The following is a 16546-nucleotide window of genomic DNA, read 5'->3' on the forward strand; positions in this document are numbered from 1 at the left end:
TAATATCATTTTAGTGAATAATTTTGCTTACCAGACTCTTCAGTTCTGCACTGTTCGGGGTTGGTCCAATCTGACCACTCTTGATCAAAGTTATATTTATGTCGGCCGGCCACTTCAACAAAATAATTAGTGTAGGGCTCTAATTGATGAATATCATATGATGAACCAGTAGGAACACGTAACTGAAAAAAAAATTACATCAAATATTTTTTTAAAGACTGCATGAAAAAATAAGGCCCTAAAAATAAATATAATGTTGCCCTCATAAGTCCAAAATAAAGAAAAGTTGGGTCAGTGTGTCGATTTGGAAAGTCACATATATGGGATGATTTATTCATGCATTCAAAACGTATATTAAAGTGTTTTTTAGGCGATTGAATAGAATATTGAGCAAATTCTTCACTCAAAACTGACATTTTATCACAAAAAGATTTGTTAAATATTTCGGGTCTGCAAAAAAATAATAATGACCCGGGGGGGTTATGTTTTTTTTTTTTTCATTTTACAGATGGTCAGATGAGGGCAACATTAATATTTTTTCAAGGCCTACTAAATAGCTTACATCTGACTCTCGTAACAATGGAACTCATAAAGAATAATATCATAATGATAAGAGCTGAAAAGATCTGTGACAGAAGTATTCTCAAAATTGGCAATGGAATCAATATTTTGGTAATATGTTCTGGCGCTAATACGCTACAGCTTGTCTTTTACATAAAAAACATAAAAACTCACTTGTATCACACCTTTCAGTATATTTTTGATTCATTATTCTAGTTGATGTTTGTAAAGCTAATGTATTCCTAAAAATACACTTTGAGCATTATGATGACAAATGTCTTTGTGGTTAAAAATTTAATTTTTTGTTGTCTATTATTAAATTGAAATGATATTCTTTTATTACAAAGTAGCATTAAATAATCTTAGTACCTCATCAGCATAAGTATTTTCTAAAAATATAATAACAAGTAGCACTTAGTACCTCATCAGCATAAGTATTTTCTAAAAATATAATAACAAGTAGCAATTTCACATTTTCTAATCATGATATCATTTCAACCAAGTATGTAGTATGCCTGTCTGATTCTCATCTTTCAAATAAGATGGTCATTGGGTTTAAATCAAAGCCATGGCGTGTTTTCCTCTCTGCAAGAAATTCATACATATTCTGCTGCACTCAACCCAGGTGAGGTGAATGGGATTAATTCTTTTCATTTGCTGAGCGCAGCTGACCAAGCGGCAGTCAAAGCTGTGGTAATAATAGTGGCACTATGTATCCTCCAGCAAAAGAACGCTATATACATCCAACTTTTATCCAACTATCATCATCATATCGTTCTTCAATAAAATTTACAGACACAACAGTGTGATCTAGCTCCGAGCACTAACCTCTCCAAGCCAATTTTGTGGGTCGGACTCGACAGCCCAATGGAGACGATATTCCAACATAAACTTAAAATCAGGATCCCAAGTGGCTGGCAACTCCCAGGATGCATGGAGAACTGTTGCACTCCTTGATGTCAGGCTAAGATTTCGAGGAGGTAGAGGGATAGCTGACAACAAATTGGAGACAAAATTTATAGGACATGATTCGTACAACCGCGTAGGAGGTATATTATATCACTGATAGGCTGACATGAACAAAATGATAAGGACTAAATCATTCAGGTTGTTATCATTTAGATCATAAACATAACAAATATAAACAAGTATCATACATATACATGTATATATATATATATAGCTCTGGGGAACTTTGATTTAAGCTACGCCTACCATTGTTCTCTTCATCCATTCCTTTCACAAAATATTTAAATAAAAGAGTTGCCAAAGTTGTTGTACATGTATAATTTCACACATAAATATATGTATATATATATATATATATATATATATACATGTATATGTATATTACAGATATACTCTACCATGGCCATGATCATGACTACTTTCATAATTCAAGCTGAGTATACTACTACAGATTCAACTTATAAAATTGAATTTTCTTTACAACATTGAAAAAGTTTCAAAAATAATTGTTTCATAATGACTCACTCTCCGTGTCTGGATTGAACCTTACTGACGAATAGACTCCATCAGGAAAAAGAGCATTCGATGACCTGACACGAATCTCTTGGCTTGACCCAGTGTGATGCTCGTACGCAACGAAACACTTGGTGGGGGAAATCAGTTCTGGACATTCCATATATTCTCGGCGGTAACTGCAAAGGTAGCAACAATATTGAAAGGTAATATACATCTGCTGAACTACCAGTTATTCAACATTTACTTACGAAACTTAAAACCTAATTATGGGCCAGGTTACTTGGGTAATTGAGGTGGGAGGGTAGGGCCAGAAGAGAGTCGGTGGAAAAAAAAGTTGCCATATACAGCGCGTCAAGGCAGTTTTAAATTTTGTAAAACAAGATTAGCATCCTATTCCAATTATCATAACGATTCTAAATGTAGTTGAGTGGGATCACTACTTGCTACAGATAACAATCTTTCAGACCATACTGAATGCATACTTTACAGGCACATGAAGGGCGGCTTGCAATGTCAATAGATTCTGGACATGGGAATTACGTTTTTTCATGTTCTCAAGTACGTTTGATAGTGGAAAAGAAAGAGGGCGTGGCACCTACGCAATGCCTTGAGATGATGTAATCAGCCCCCAATGCCCACTTGTAAATCTCAAACTCCCTATCCTTTCCTTGATTATTAAAGAAAACACACCAAAACGCCTTTTGAAGTGGCTTTTCAAGGGCAATTGTATGGCCAGATTGAAATCTGCAATAACCTGTAATTATTGTCGTTTATCATTCTTTTTAACGCGACTCTTTCGATTATACATGAAGTGAGACTAGTTGACTCGCTCCCTCTTGACAGCATTAACCTACACTCAAGCTCAAGAGTGGCACTCAGTTGCAGAGGTTGATGGTTTTTATTTAGATCTTAGTCCATGATGAAACAGAAATTTTGATTGATATCTCATGTGTTTTATGATACTTGAATGCATGATGTTTCTCAATAAAAACAATACATATTGAGAGCATATCTGTACACTAAAGCTCAAGAGTGGTGCAAGAGAGGTGGTGATTTTTAGCTACTGGGCCATGATAGAACACAAACTTCCATTCATATCTCATGTTCTTTATGATATTTGAATGCATGATGGTTCTCAATAAAAACAATACATATTGAGAGCATTCATCCACACTCAAGCTCAAGAGTGGTGCACACATTTACAGGTGGTGATTTTTAGCTACTGGGCCATGATAGAACACAAACTTCCATTCATATCTCATGTTCTTTATGATATTTGAATGCATGATGTTTCTCAATAATAATAAACATATTGAGATCATTTATCCACACCCAAGTTCAATGTAGTACACACTTTTATGTTTGTTTTGTTAATCCCGGGCCATAATAGAACACAAATATTCATTCATATCTCATGTGTTTTATGATATTTGAATGCATGATGTTTCTCAATCAAACAAACATATTGAGAGCATTTATCCACACCCAAGCTTAAAGGTCTAGGGCACCCCAGGAAAATGCTGACTAGAATAAATAGAGAAAGATCAAACTAGCATAGTGCTGAAAATTTCATCAAAATCGGAGGTAAAATAAGAAAGTTATGACATTTTAAAGTTTTGCTTATTTTCACAAAACAGTGATATGCACAACTAGGTGAGCCAGTCGATGATGTCCATCACTCACTATTTCTTTTGTTTTTTATTGTTTGAATTATACAATATTTCATTTTTTATAGATTTGACAATAAAGACCAACTTGACTGAACCATATAGTATTAAAGAATGCTAATTCCACATGTTCAGGGAGGAATTAATCATTGCATCACTTGACAATGAGGAGAAAATAAAGATATTTCACATTTCATGTAATAAAATACAAAAGAAATAGTGAGTGGATGACGTCATAGTCTCCTCATTTGCATTCCAGCCAGGATGTACATATAACTGTTTTGTGACTTTCAAATGTCATAACTTTCTTATTTTACATCCGATTTTGATGAAATTTTCAGTGTTATGCTTGTTGGATTTTTCTCTTTTTATTCAAATCAACTTTTTGTTGGAGTGGACTTGTCCTTTAATCGTGGTACACACTTTCATAGGTGGTGTTTTTTTGTGGTTTTTTTTAAATCCCGGGTTATAATAGAACACAAATATTCATTCATATCTCATGTCTTTTATGATATTTGAATGCATATGATGGTTCTTAATAAAAACAAACATCTTGAGAGCATTTATCCCCCGGGGGGGGGGGGTGCACTCGACCAAAAAAGTGGTAGGGGTGTGCCGCGGGAGAGACAAAAAACGGGGGCCTTGGAGCGGGCTAATTGTAAAAAGGAGGGTCCTCGGGACGGGCTTCGGAACTACAAATGCTTGTGAAAACGGGGGTCCTTGGAACAGATCGCCAGCGTGTGATGAGTGCGTATGCATCCCTATGGAACGGGCATGCGTGCATGATGCAGCTAGCGCGGCCTCCGCCGGGTGCGCTCGCGCAGAGGCGATGGTCGGACAGCGCTCTGCGGCCGCTTTTCACCAAAATTGCAGCTCCTTGTAGCAGATCAATGCGACCGGAACGGCGTAGCGAAAAAATATGCGAAGCTTTGAAGCGGATTTCTTTCTTCTTTTTTCTCGATAAGATGAAAATGCTATGCTTTGGAGCGGCTTTCTTTGTTCTTTTTCTCAATAAGACAAAAATGCTAGGCAAAAAGGCAAAAATGCCTTGGAACGGAAATTTGAGTGTAAAAATGGGGGTCCCCTCCGCGGCACATACCCACTATGCATTATATACTGAGTGCCCCCCCCCCCCCCCCCCCCGGGATTATCCACACTCAAGCTCAAGCGTGGTAGACACTTTTATAGGTTGTGTTTTTTTTTTTTTGTATTTTCTTATAGATCCCGGGCCATGATAGAACACAAATATTCATTCATATCTCATGTGTTTCATGATATTTGAATGCATATGATGGTTCTCAATAAAATGGGGAGCATATATATGCCTTCTTTGACCCGGATATCGATGTGACTTCAAGAGTGCACTTCCTGTCTGACCTAACCTCGGAAGTGTAGCGAAATAATCCATGTTTGGGATTGATCTTTAAAACAGAGAAAGTCAACTTAAAGCTTCCTGTATTCCTATGAAAAAAGGAGTTCCTCTGGCAAACAGGAAAGTGGTACAAGTGCATGAATGGCCCACGTCACAACCAATGACCCATAGTTTGCTGACTTGCTGACTTCAGGGACTGTTTATTCATTTTATGCTCTTTATGAATATATGTATAAGGAGAGCTTCTAGTGTTTCTATAATAAAAAGCATGATTATTGTCCATGTGCCTTAAGAAGCCTTCCCTTTTAACAGATAATTTTGTATTTTATCAACACTTATCACGTATGCTATATTGTTCAAAAACATATTGTTGAAAAACTCATCACAATTTTCCACTATTCCAAATTTGGTCATTATATACAGTGATTATAGATTATTAATTTTTTATCATTGTGAGACTATGGGTGCATTCCGTATGTCAATTTTTAAATCTAAACTGTAACATGAATCATGATTGAAAATGCAATGACAAAACATGGATATAATGATGAAAAAAGCCTGTGCTCAATATCCCCCATTCCCGGTCGTAAAAGTAAACGTCTTTCAGATCACAATTCAGAAGAAAATTTAAACGCTACATTTGGAAACGCGGCCAGCTCTGAATTCATGACCTTCAGCATCGCGAATGCGAAACTTAACACTGTTGAGTTTTGAAATGTCTTTAAATTTTCTCTTGTGTGTGCATTCTGTATTTTGTATTTGCATTTTCAATCATGATTCATGTTGCTGTTTATATTTGAAAATCGACATTGAACACACCCTTATTTAATGAAGAAACAAACAAGTCTTTAAAAAGTACATGCATTACCCCAACACCTCTTGAATAGAACATGCACAGTTATGAATCTCTTAATGGACCAAGTCATACATCGCATACATTCGTAATTCCGAAGCTTCGTTATTCCGAAGGTTCGGATATTCCGAAGGTTCGTTATTCCGAAGGTTCGTATTTCCGAAGGTTCGTAATTCCGAAGGTTCGTTAGTCCAAAAAAGAAAAAAGGTTCGTAATTCCGAAGGTTCGTTAGTCCGAAAACGAAGTGAGGTTCGTAATTCCGAAGGTTCGTTAATCCAAAAACGAAATGAGGTTCGTAATTCTGAAGGTTCGTTAGTCCGAAAACTAATGATTAACGAACCTTATTTCGTTTTCGGACTAACGAACCTTCGGAACAACGAACCTTATTTCGTTTTCGGATTGACGAACCTTCGGAACATCGAACCTTATTTCGTTTTCGGATTATCGAACCTTCGGAATAACGCCACAAATGTTCGGATTAACAAACCCTTTTACGTTTTCGGATTAACGAACATCGAGGTATAGGCAATTTACGTGTTTCGGAATTACGAACCGTTGGAATAAAGAACCTTCGGAATTATGAACCTTCGGAATTACGAAGTGTAACCGTCATACATATAGACCCTGTTCTCATTACTGTCCTAAAACTAGTTAGTTTATTAAATGTGTAATGAGACTTGTCGAAGCGTTCTTGGAGGCAATCCTCCAAACCGGTTTGGAAAACCACTTTGCGCTGCAGGGTTCAAGATTGCTTTGCCTTGTTAAACTGGTTTTAGCGTTAGTGGTCAAGGACACAATGGTTCTTCGGGGAGCGATCTTCACACATGTTGTGTGCGGAATGCCTACCCTGCAGTTTCAAATTTTGCAGGAAACTGAGAGCGTACCCAAAGCAACAAGATCGCTCTCCTTGAAGCGGCCGTGAAGTGGTTTTGAAAATCACTTATGGGTGATCAAATAGGAACACTAGGAAAGCGATCTTCCAAACTGGTTTCCTTAACCTGTTTCCAGCAAACTAGTTTTTAGAATTGTAATTAAAACGGTGTCATTGTTTATAAATCAGAGTATGGTGCAAGAAAATCTAATCAAATTGACAAGAAATCAAAGGAGAATTCAACTTTGAGACTAGAATTTTAATTCGTCATGAGGACGAATTAGGTGATCTGTCTCTGATTTCATGATCACGAAGACAATCAGCATGTTTATTGAGATCAATATGATCATCATGATGAAAACTGAACTTCTCTTACGAAAAGAATGTGTTGAATACTCTTGAAAAAGAGGGAAATGAGAAAGTAGTGTGAAAAAGTGTAGGTCATACACATATTGTACATGTACATACATTAAAAGGGATTTTAATCTCTTTTATTGTCCAATGTTTTATTTCATATACATTGTAATGGTCATAAAGGACCGTTGGTGGAATTTTGAAAAAAAAAAAAAAATTATCATGTTCACCCCTGGGTTTGAACCGTGGACCCTAAGGACGCAAGCCCGGGGGGGGGCACTCGACCAAAAAAGTGGTAGGGGTGTGCCGCGGGCGAGACAAAAAACGGGGGCCTTGGAGCGGGCTTATTGTAAAAAGGAGGGTCCTCGGAACGGAATTCGGAACTACAATTTTGTGAAAACGGGGGTCCTTGGAACGGATCGCCAGCGTGCGAGTACATGCGTATGTACCCCTATGGAACGGGTATGCGTGCATGATATGCATCCAGCGCGGCCTTCGCCGGGTGCGCTAGCGCAGAGACGATGGTCGGACAGCGCTCGGCGGCCGCTTTTTACCAAAATTGCAGCGGATCAATGCGACCGGAACGGCGTAACGAAAAATATGCGAAGCTTTGGAGCGGATTTCTTTCTTTTTTTTTTCTCGATAAGAACAAATTGCTATGCCTTGGAGCGGCTTTCTTTGTTTTTTGTCTCAATAAGACAAAAATGCTATGCCTCGGAACGGAAATTTGAGTGTGAAAATGGGGGTCCCCTCCGCGGCACATACCCACTATGCATTATATACTGAGTGCCCCCCCCCCCCCCGGGGACGCAAGTCTGATGCCTTACCAATTGAGCTGCACTGTTTTCCCATAGACTTTACACATAAGCAAATTAAGAGGATCTCAAATCCAATTTTGCAAGTGAAATACGGGCATGATCCCGGCATCTGATCGGAAAATGGAGACCACATTTCCAATAGCTTAGAATCTCAGCTACAACATACTTAAAGCTCAGGGAAAACCGACAAGAAATGGTGGAGATATGGCTCACGAAATAGATAAATGTAGAATCCAGTTTTGAGAAAAAGTCATTTCCCATAGAGATTGCACACAAAATTAGCGAAAATGACATACCCCTAAAAATTGCCATTTTTTAGGATGATTCATCCCCTAAAATGTAAAAAAAGCCAACACATCAGAAAATGTAAGTCCTCAGCTACAACATATAAGAAACTGAGTGATAATTGATCAATATTAACGGAGTTAGAGTCAACTTTGCATAATTATGATGACGTCATTAGAAGCAAAATGGAAATTTTGAGTTCCGACGCCATTTTGATGACGTCATGATGAAATTTAGGGTCAAATGTGACATGAAATCATATCTCCCATCCATTTTCTATTCGAATATGAAAAAAAAATGGGGGTCAACGGATTTCCTGAAGAGCTATAATGAATTTTGTATAGGCATGTTTTTGCACATATATTGTCTATGGTTAGCGCACATGCGCGTGCTGCAAACTTTTATGGAGGCTAATTCCGTTATTACTTGTCGTAGAAGGTTGATCAAGGTATCAAAGTACCCAGAATTATGTTATCGATGCAATGATATGAAAAAAATCGCAATTTTATGTTTTATAGTGCCGTTACACGCGAGAACGCGCGTAACCGTGCGCAAGCTCAAATTTTTGAAATGCTTAAATTGACCTGATTCATACTCTACTTCGGTCAAAAAGTGATTTTGAGCATTTTAAAATTTTGACGCGCGCGTACGTGCACGTCGTGACCTTTACATGACCTTTGATGACATGGACAGTTGACCCTTGACCTGAAGTTGATGTGATGTTAATATGGTTAATTTTTAATGAAGATATGATTGGTAATGTGATTTTACAAAATGGCGTCTAGATGACGCCATGATGACCTTTTGACCTTGAACCTGTTTCGTACACATGACATGATATGTCCCCATAACTGATAATATTTTGAAAAAAATTGAAGATGTAGATTTTGAGATTTTAGTGGAACAAGAAAAGGGTGGAAAAATAAAAATAAAGAAATAAATAAATGAATAAAAAATAAAATTCGTACGAAATTAATAGTTGATCTGTCTATTGACAGATCACCTAATAAAACACACAATGAATATTCTGCTATATAAGCCAACATATACATTAGGATTGTTTTGAGAAATGAACCCTTTCCTCTAAAAATCTGAAATAATTTGTGAATCTTTGTTTAGAAAATATGATATTTTCTTCTTAATTGGAAAAATGTGAATCTTTGGGGGATGTTTGAAGTGGCTTTGGAATGTTGGCTTTAAAGCTTGAGCTACCGAGCAAATTTTCAATATTTGCTCTTGATATTTGCAATATGAGAAACACCACTTACTAGTATTGAAATACATGTGTCTCGTCGGCGATATGTGTAGGTACGGGTTCCCATTCACATTGAAAGTCCTTTGAATTATGGCTGAAGCATGTCAGTGATTTGGCAGGCTGGGGGTAATCTGAAAATAAAATGAATAAGAACAGAGTCAGAGCAAGAGAATCACACCTTTTACCAAAAAATAACTTAACAAAGAATTACATAGAGAAAAAGACAAGGAAAGACAGAGAGAAAGAATGCTCGTGAGTGAGACAGAGAAAGTAGATGGAATAGATAAGATATGAGAGAGGAAGAGGGGAGATGGGTATGGCGAGCCCAGTAATTCCAATAAAACGGTTTATCGCTGATAAACACTGTTTTATCACCAAAAAACACAGTTTATTGAGATAAACTATGTTTATCAAGCAAAAATCGCAGTTTATCGAGGGAAACTATGATTATCTATGTAAACAGTGTCTATCGATAATAAACAGTGCTTACTGGAATTAGCGGGCAAATGGCATGCCACAGATGGTAACATAAATAGAGGGAGCGAGGGTGGACAAATTGTAATTTTATCCCAATGTCATATTTAGTTATAATTTTTGTCAAAACATTTTTGCAACTGGGTTTTTCTTAAACCGATTTTGTATCAAGAGCATTGCAATAATTGGGAACTGATTAGGTTATTATTCATTCAGCCATTTGGAAAAATTTTATTTTAAATCAGGCACTATACCTTGTCTGCTTAATTAAATTCAAGTTACGTCAGTTTGTTTGTTTTTCTGATTTCCTATGAATCTTTATCAATTCTTTAATCAATTAATATAATGATCATAATGATTTAATAAATAACTTAAAGGTCAAGTCCACCCCAGAACAATGTTGACTTGAATCAATAGAGAAAAATCAAACAAGCCTAACACTAAAAATTTCATCAAAATCGGATGTAAAATAAGAAAGTTATGACATCTTAAACTGATCTTATAGTTTTGTTTATTTTTCACAAAACAGTTCTATGCACAATTCAGTAACATGCAAATGAGAAAGCCAATGATGTCTCTCATTCAATATTTCCTTTTTGCTCTTTATTGTTTGAATCACACAATATTTCCATTTTTACAGATTTGACAATAATGACCAACTTGACTGAACCATAATGTGAAAACAATAGTAATCCACATGTTCGGTGAGGAATAAAACTTTTTATGAAGGACAATGAGGAGAAAATTAGATTATTTCATATATCATGTAATAAAATACAAAAGAAATAGTGAGTGAGTGATGTCATAAGTCTTCTCATTAGCATGTGCATATAACTGTTTGTGTAATAAAGCGAAACTTAAAAACGTCATAGCTTACTTATTTTTCATCAAAATTTGATGAAATTTTCAGTGTTTTGCTTGTTGCATCTTTCTCTTTTTATTTAAATCAACATTTTGTTGGAGTGGACTTTATTAGAAATAGAACAGTATACTAGAAGCAGTAGTAGCAGCAGTAAAAGTAGTAGTAGTAGTAGTAGAAGTCATAGAAGGAGTAGTAGTAGTAGTAGTAGTAGTAGTAGTAGAAGTCATAGAAGGAGTAGTAGTAGTAGTAGTAGTAGTCATAGAAGGAGTAGTAGTAGTAGTAGTAGTAGTAGTAGTCATAGAAGGAGTAGTAGTAGTAGTAGTAGTAGTAGTAGTAGTAGTAGTAGTAGTAGTAGTAGAAGTCATAGAAGGAGTAGTAGTAGTAGTAGTAGTAGTAGTAGTAGAAGTCATAGAAGGAGTAGTAGTAGTAGTAGTAGTAGTAGTAGTAGTAGTAGTAGTAGTAGTAGTAGTAGTCATAGAAGGAGTAGTAGTAGTAGTAGTAGTAGTAGTAGTAGTAGTAGTAGTAGTAGTAGAAGTCATAGAAGGAGTAGTAGTAGTAGTAGTAGTAGTAGTAGAAGTCATAGAAGGAGTAGTAGTAGTAGTAGTAGTAGTAGTCATAGAAGGAGTAGTAGTAGTAGTAGTAGTAGTAGTAGTAGAAGTCATAGAAGGAGTAGTAGTAGTAGTAGTCATAGAAGGAGTAGTAGTAGTAGTAGTAGTAGTAGTAGTAGTAGTAGTAGTAGTAGTAGAAGTCATAGAAGAAGTAGTAGTAGTAGTAGTAGTAGTAGTAGTAGTAGTAGTAGTAGTAGTAGTAGTAGTAGAAGTCATAGAAGGAGTAGTAGTAGTAGTAGTAGTAGTAGAAGTCATAGAAGGAGTAGTAGTAGTAGTAGTAGTAGTAGTAGTAGTAGTAGTAGTAGTAGTAGTAGTAGTCATAGAAGGAGTAGTAGTAGTAGTAGTAGTAGTAGTAGTAGTAGTAGTCATAGAAGGAGTAGTAGTAGTAGTAGTAGTAGTAGTAGTAGTAGTAGTAGTAGTAGTAGTCATAGAAGGAGTAGTAGTAGTAGTAGTAGTAGTAGTAGTAGTAGTAGTAGTAGTAGTAGTAGTAGTCATAGAAGGAGTAGTAGTAGTAGTAGTAGTAGTAGTAGTAGTAGTAGTAGTAGTAGTAGTAGAAGTCATAGAAGGAGTAGTAGTAGTAGTAGTAGTAGTAGTAGAAGTCATAGAAGGAGTAGTAGTAGTAGTAGTAGTAGTAGTAGTAGTAGTAGTAGTAGTAGTCATAGAAGGAGTAGTAGTAGTAGTAGTAGTAGTAGTAGTAGTAGTAGTAGTAGTAGTAGTCATAGAAGGAGTAGTAGTAGTAGTAGTAGTAGTAGTAGTAGTAGTAGTAGTAGTAGTAGAAGTCATAGAAGGAGTAGTAGTAGTAGTAGTAGTAGTAGTAGTAGTAGTAGTAGAAGTCATAGAAGGAGTAGTAGTAGTAGTAGTAGTAGTAGTAGTAGTAGTAGAAGTAGTAGTAGTAGTAGTAGTAGTAGTAGTAGTAGTAGTAGTAGTAGTAGTAGTAGTAGTAGTAGTAGTAGTAGAAGTCATAGAAGGAGTAGTAGTAGTAGTAGTAGTAGTAGTAGTAGTAGTAGTAGAAGTAGTAGTAGTAGTAGTAGTAGTAGTAGTAGTAGTAGTAGTAGAAGTCATAGAAGGAGTAGTAGTAGTAGTAGTAGTAGTAGTAGTAGTAGTAGTAGTAGTAGTAGTAGTAGTCATAGAAGGAGTAGTAGTAGTAGTAGTAGTAGTAGTAGTAGTAGTAGTAGTAGTAGTAGAAGTCATAGAAGGAGTAGTAGTAGTAGTAGTAGTAGTAGTAGTCATAGAAGGAGTAGTAGTAGTAGTAGTAGTAGTAGTAGAAGTCATAGAAGGAGTAGTAGTAGTAGTAGTAGTAGTAGTAGTAGTAGTAGTCATAGAAGGAGTAGTAGTAGTAGTAGTAGTAGTAGTAGTAGTAGTAGTAGTAGTAGTAGTAGTAGTAGTCATAGAAGGAGTAGTAGTAGTAGTAGTAGTAGTAGTAGTAGTAGTAGTAGTAGTAGTAGTAGTAGTAGTAGAAGTCATAGAAGGAGTAGTAGTAGTAGTAGTAGTAGTAGTAGTAGTAGTAGTAGTAGTAGTAGTAGTAGTAGTAGTAGTAGAAGTCATAGAAGGAGTAGTAGTAGAAGTAGTAGTAGTAGTAGTAGTAGTAGTAGTAGTAGTAGTAGTAGTAGTAGTAGTAGTCATAGAAGGAGTAGTAGTAGTAGTAGTAGTAGTAGTAGTAGTAGTAGTAGTAGTAGTAGTAGAAGTCATAGAAGGAGTAGTAGTAGTAGTAGTAGTAGTAGTAGTAGTAGTAGTAGTAGTAGAAGTCATAGAAGGAGTAGTAGTAGTAGTAGTAGTAGTAGTAGTAGTAGTAGTAGTAGTAGTAGTAGTAGTAGTAGTAGTAGTAGAAGTCATAGAAGGAGTAGTAGTAGAAGTAGTAGTAGTAGTAGTAGTAGTAGTAGTAGTAGTAGTAGTAGTAGTAGTCATAGAAGGAGTAGTAGTAGTAGTAGTAGTAGTAGTAGTAGTAGTAGCAGTAGTAGTACTAGTAGTAGTAGTAGTAGTAGTAGTAGAAGTCATAGAAGGAGTAGTAGTAGAAGTAGTAGTAGTAGTAGTAGTAGTAGTAGTAGTAGTAGTAGTAGTAGTAGTAGTAGTAGTAGTAGAAGTCATAGAAGGAGTAGTAGTAGAAGTAGTAGTAGTAGTAGTAGTAGTAGTAGTAGTAGTAGTAGTAGTAGTAGTAGTAGTAGTAGTAGTCATAGAAGGAGTAGTAGTAGTAGTAGTAGTAGTAGTAGTAGTAGTAGTAGTAGTAGTAGTAGTAGTAGTAGTAGTAGAAGTCATAGAAGGAGTAGTAGTAGTAGTAGTAGTAGTAGTAGTAGTAGTAGTAGTAGTAGTAGTAGTAGTAGTAGTAGTAGTAGTAGTAGAAGTCATAGAAGGAGTAGTAGTAGAAGTAGTAGTAGTAGTAGTAGTAGTAGTAGTAGTAGTAGTAGTAGTAGTAGTAGTAGTAGTCATAGAAGGAGTAGTAGTAGTAGTAGTAGTAGTAGTAGTAGTAGTAGTAGTAGTAGCAGCAGTAGTAGTAGTAGTAGTAGTAGTAGTAGTAGTAGTAGAAGTCATAGAAGGAGTAGTAGTAGAAGTAGTAGTAGTAGTAGTAGTAGTAGTAGTAGTAGTAGTAGTAGTAGTAGTAGTAGTAGTAGTAGTAGTAGTAGAAGTCATAGAAGGAGTAGTAGTAGAAGTAGTAGTAGTAGTAGTAGTAGTAGTAGTAGTAGTAGTAGTAGTAGTAGTAGTAGTAGAAGTAGTAGTAGTAGTAGTAGAAGTAGTAGTAGTAGTAGTAGTCATAGAAGGAGTAGTAGTAGTAGTAGTAGTAGTAGTAGTAGTAGTAGTAGTAGTAGTAGTAGTAGTAGTAGTAGTAGTAGTAGTAGAAGTCATAGAAGGAGTAGTAGTAGAAGTAGTAGTAGTAGTAGTAGTAGTAGTAGTAGTAGTAGTAGTAGTAGTAGTAGTAGTCATAGAAGGAGTAGTAGTAGTAGTAGTAGTAGTAGTAGTAGTAGTAGTAGTAGTAGCAGTAGTAGTAGTAGTAGTAGTAGTAGTAGAAGTCATAGAAGGAGTAGTAGTAGAAGTAGTAGTAGTAGTAGTAGTAGTAGTAGTAGTAGTAGTAGTAGTAGTAGTAGTAGTAGTAGTAGTAGTAGTAGTAGTAGTAGTAGTAGTAGTAGAAGTAGTAGTAGTAGTAGTAGTCATAGAAGGAGTAGTAGTAGTAGTAGTAGTAGTAGTAGTAGTAGTAGTAGTAGTAGTAGTAGTAGTAGTAGTAGTAGTAGTAGTCATAGAAGGAGTAGTAGTAGTAGTAGTAGTCATAGAAGGAGTAGTAGTGATAATATCAGCAAAAACAGAACAACTACAACAATAACGATAACAAAACCTGTAAAATAAGGAATAATACTGACATGAGCTGGCATAAACTATCTCATACTTACATCCAACCTGAACGAAGGAACTCCTGGCTTCACCAACATCGCCAGCGTCTGAAGGCAAAGCACAGTGATAAGTAGCTGTATCCTCCAAGCTACCATTTACAATGGCAAGAAGTGAGGTCTAAAAACATAACAGGGCAGAAATTTGACATTAATAAAAAAAATAAAATAGGTTGACAGGTAGGCTAAAAGTGTTAAACTTTAGATATTCTTTTTATTAATTTTACTCCCTCTGGTGGTGCACATCAATGGCTATCTCTCTGCATTATATTTGTATTCATATTCAAATATGAAATAGCCATAATGTTATAGATTAAGGTTGTATATTTGAAGAACTTCAGACCGCACAGAGAAAAGGTGCGACTTCACTAGTGGATGTCTAAACAAGAAGTGTTATTCCACAACAATCAGCGTACTTTCTCTATTACAAGCTACTATACATGTACATATAATAATGATGAGTCAGAGAGGAGTGAGCAGAAATTCAGAAGAATAGAGAAGAATGACTTGTAATAATGGAATTCCACTACTAGTATTTGGACCTTGGAGGAGAGAGAAGAGATATACTAAGAAATAGCAACCACAGGGTTAAAGTGAAAGAATTAGTGTGCATGTGCAATACTCATTCTAACATGCAAATACATTACACTATAAATACTTTCTAATGATAAAGTAGTGTTCTTTCCATCTGAATCAGGGCCCCGTCTTACAAAGAGTTATAATTGATCCAATCAATCGCAACTATGGAAAGCCAGCAACGTCAACATCTAAAATTCCATGTTTGTTCAAAATATTTTCTAGAAATGATGTATTTTCATACATTCACTGTTTTCTTGACAATTCAGTATGATTCTCTTTGTTTTCAAAGAACGTTGAGCAAATTTCCTAAAGAAAAATTTGACATTGATGGATTTCCATATACTTGAGATTGATCGGATCAATCGTAACTCTTTGTAAGACGGAGCCAAGATGTTTGAGCACTTTTAGACAATTATTGACAAAAACAACAATACATGTTATACTCAAGCAAACTCTAAGGCCCATAATCTGAACTCGAGTTTGATTTAAACTCTGGTCTGAAGTTGTGTTTTAACTATGGATGGCCAATTGCGACAAAAATCGAGAACAGTACAGGTCCAAATTATCAGCTCATTTCACACTCAGATCATTTATATCTGTCTGGGAGTAATAACTGAATTAATTAAAATTTATGTCTTACACTGTAAAGCGCATAGAGAGAGCTTTTTGGTATAATGCACTTAATAAATCAATCTTTATCATTAAAGGAGAATGAAACCCTTGAAACCAGCTGAATCCATATCAAAGAGAAAAATCAAAGAAACATATTGTTGAAAGTTTGAGGAAGATTGAATGAATAATAAGAAAGTTATGAGCATTTGAATATTGAAATCACTAGTGCCATATAGATCCTCCCATCGGCAAAGCGACCAAGATCTGTGATATCACACACGTACAACTCCCTCATTACTTTAGTACTTATTTCACTTATATTCTCACTTTTATAGAGTCTATCACAAGGTGAGGTGTTCTCTTTATGAGATGACAAGTACAGAGGTTTCACAACATTATATCATTGATGAATCGTTTGTCATATGATTAGAATGAGCAAAAAGAGATGTTTTGGGGTATATTTTCAGTGTCCAAATGGGAGAGTTGTACGCGTGTGACATCACAGATCTTGGTCGC

At 35.9% G+C, this 16546-nt stretch overlaps 1 protein-coding gene across 1 annotated transcript in view; it reads right to left on the reverse strand.

Moving 5' to 3' along the window:
• Positions 1–16546, reverse strand: part of LOC129270924 (uncharacterized) — a 45449-nt gene that overhangs the window by 19166 nt on the left and 9737 nt on the right. The window contains exons 4-8 of the mRNA XM_054908261.2: positions 14843–14960; positions 9535–9652; positions 2056–2222; positions 1390–1553; positions 32–182 (exon numbers count right to left, since the gene is read on the reverse strand). Of these exons, the coding sequence (XP_054764236.2) occupies positions 32–182; positions 1390–1553; positions 2056–2222; positions 9535–9652; positions 14843–14960 (718 nt within the window). The remainder of the gene's footprint in view (positions 1–31; positions 183–1389; positions 1554–2055; positions 2223–9534; positions 9653–14842; positions 14961–16546) is intronic.

This window comes from Lytechinus pictus, chromosome 11, assembly GCF_037042905.1.
Source record: "Lytechinus pictus isolate F3 Inbred chromosome 11, Lp3.0, whole genome shotgun sequence".
Lineage (NCBI taxonomy): Eukaryota > Metazoa > Echinodermata > Echinoidea > Temnopleuroida > Toxopneustidae > Lytechinus > Lytechinus pictus.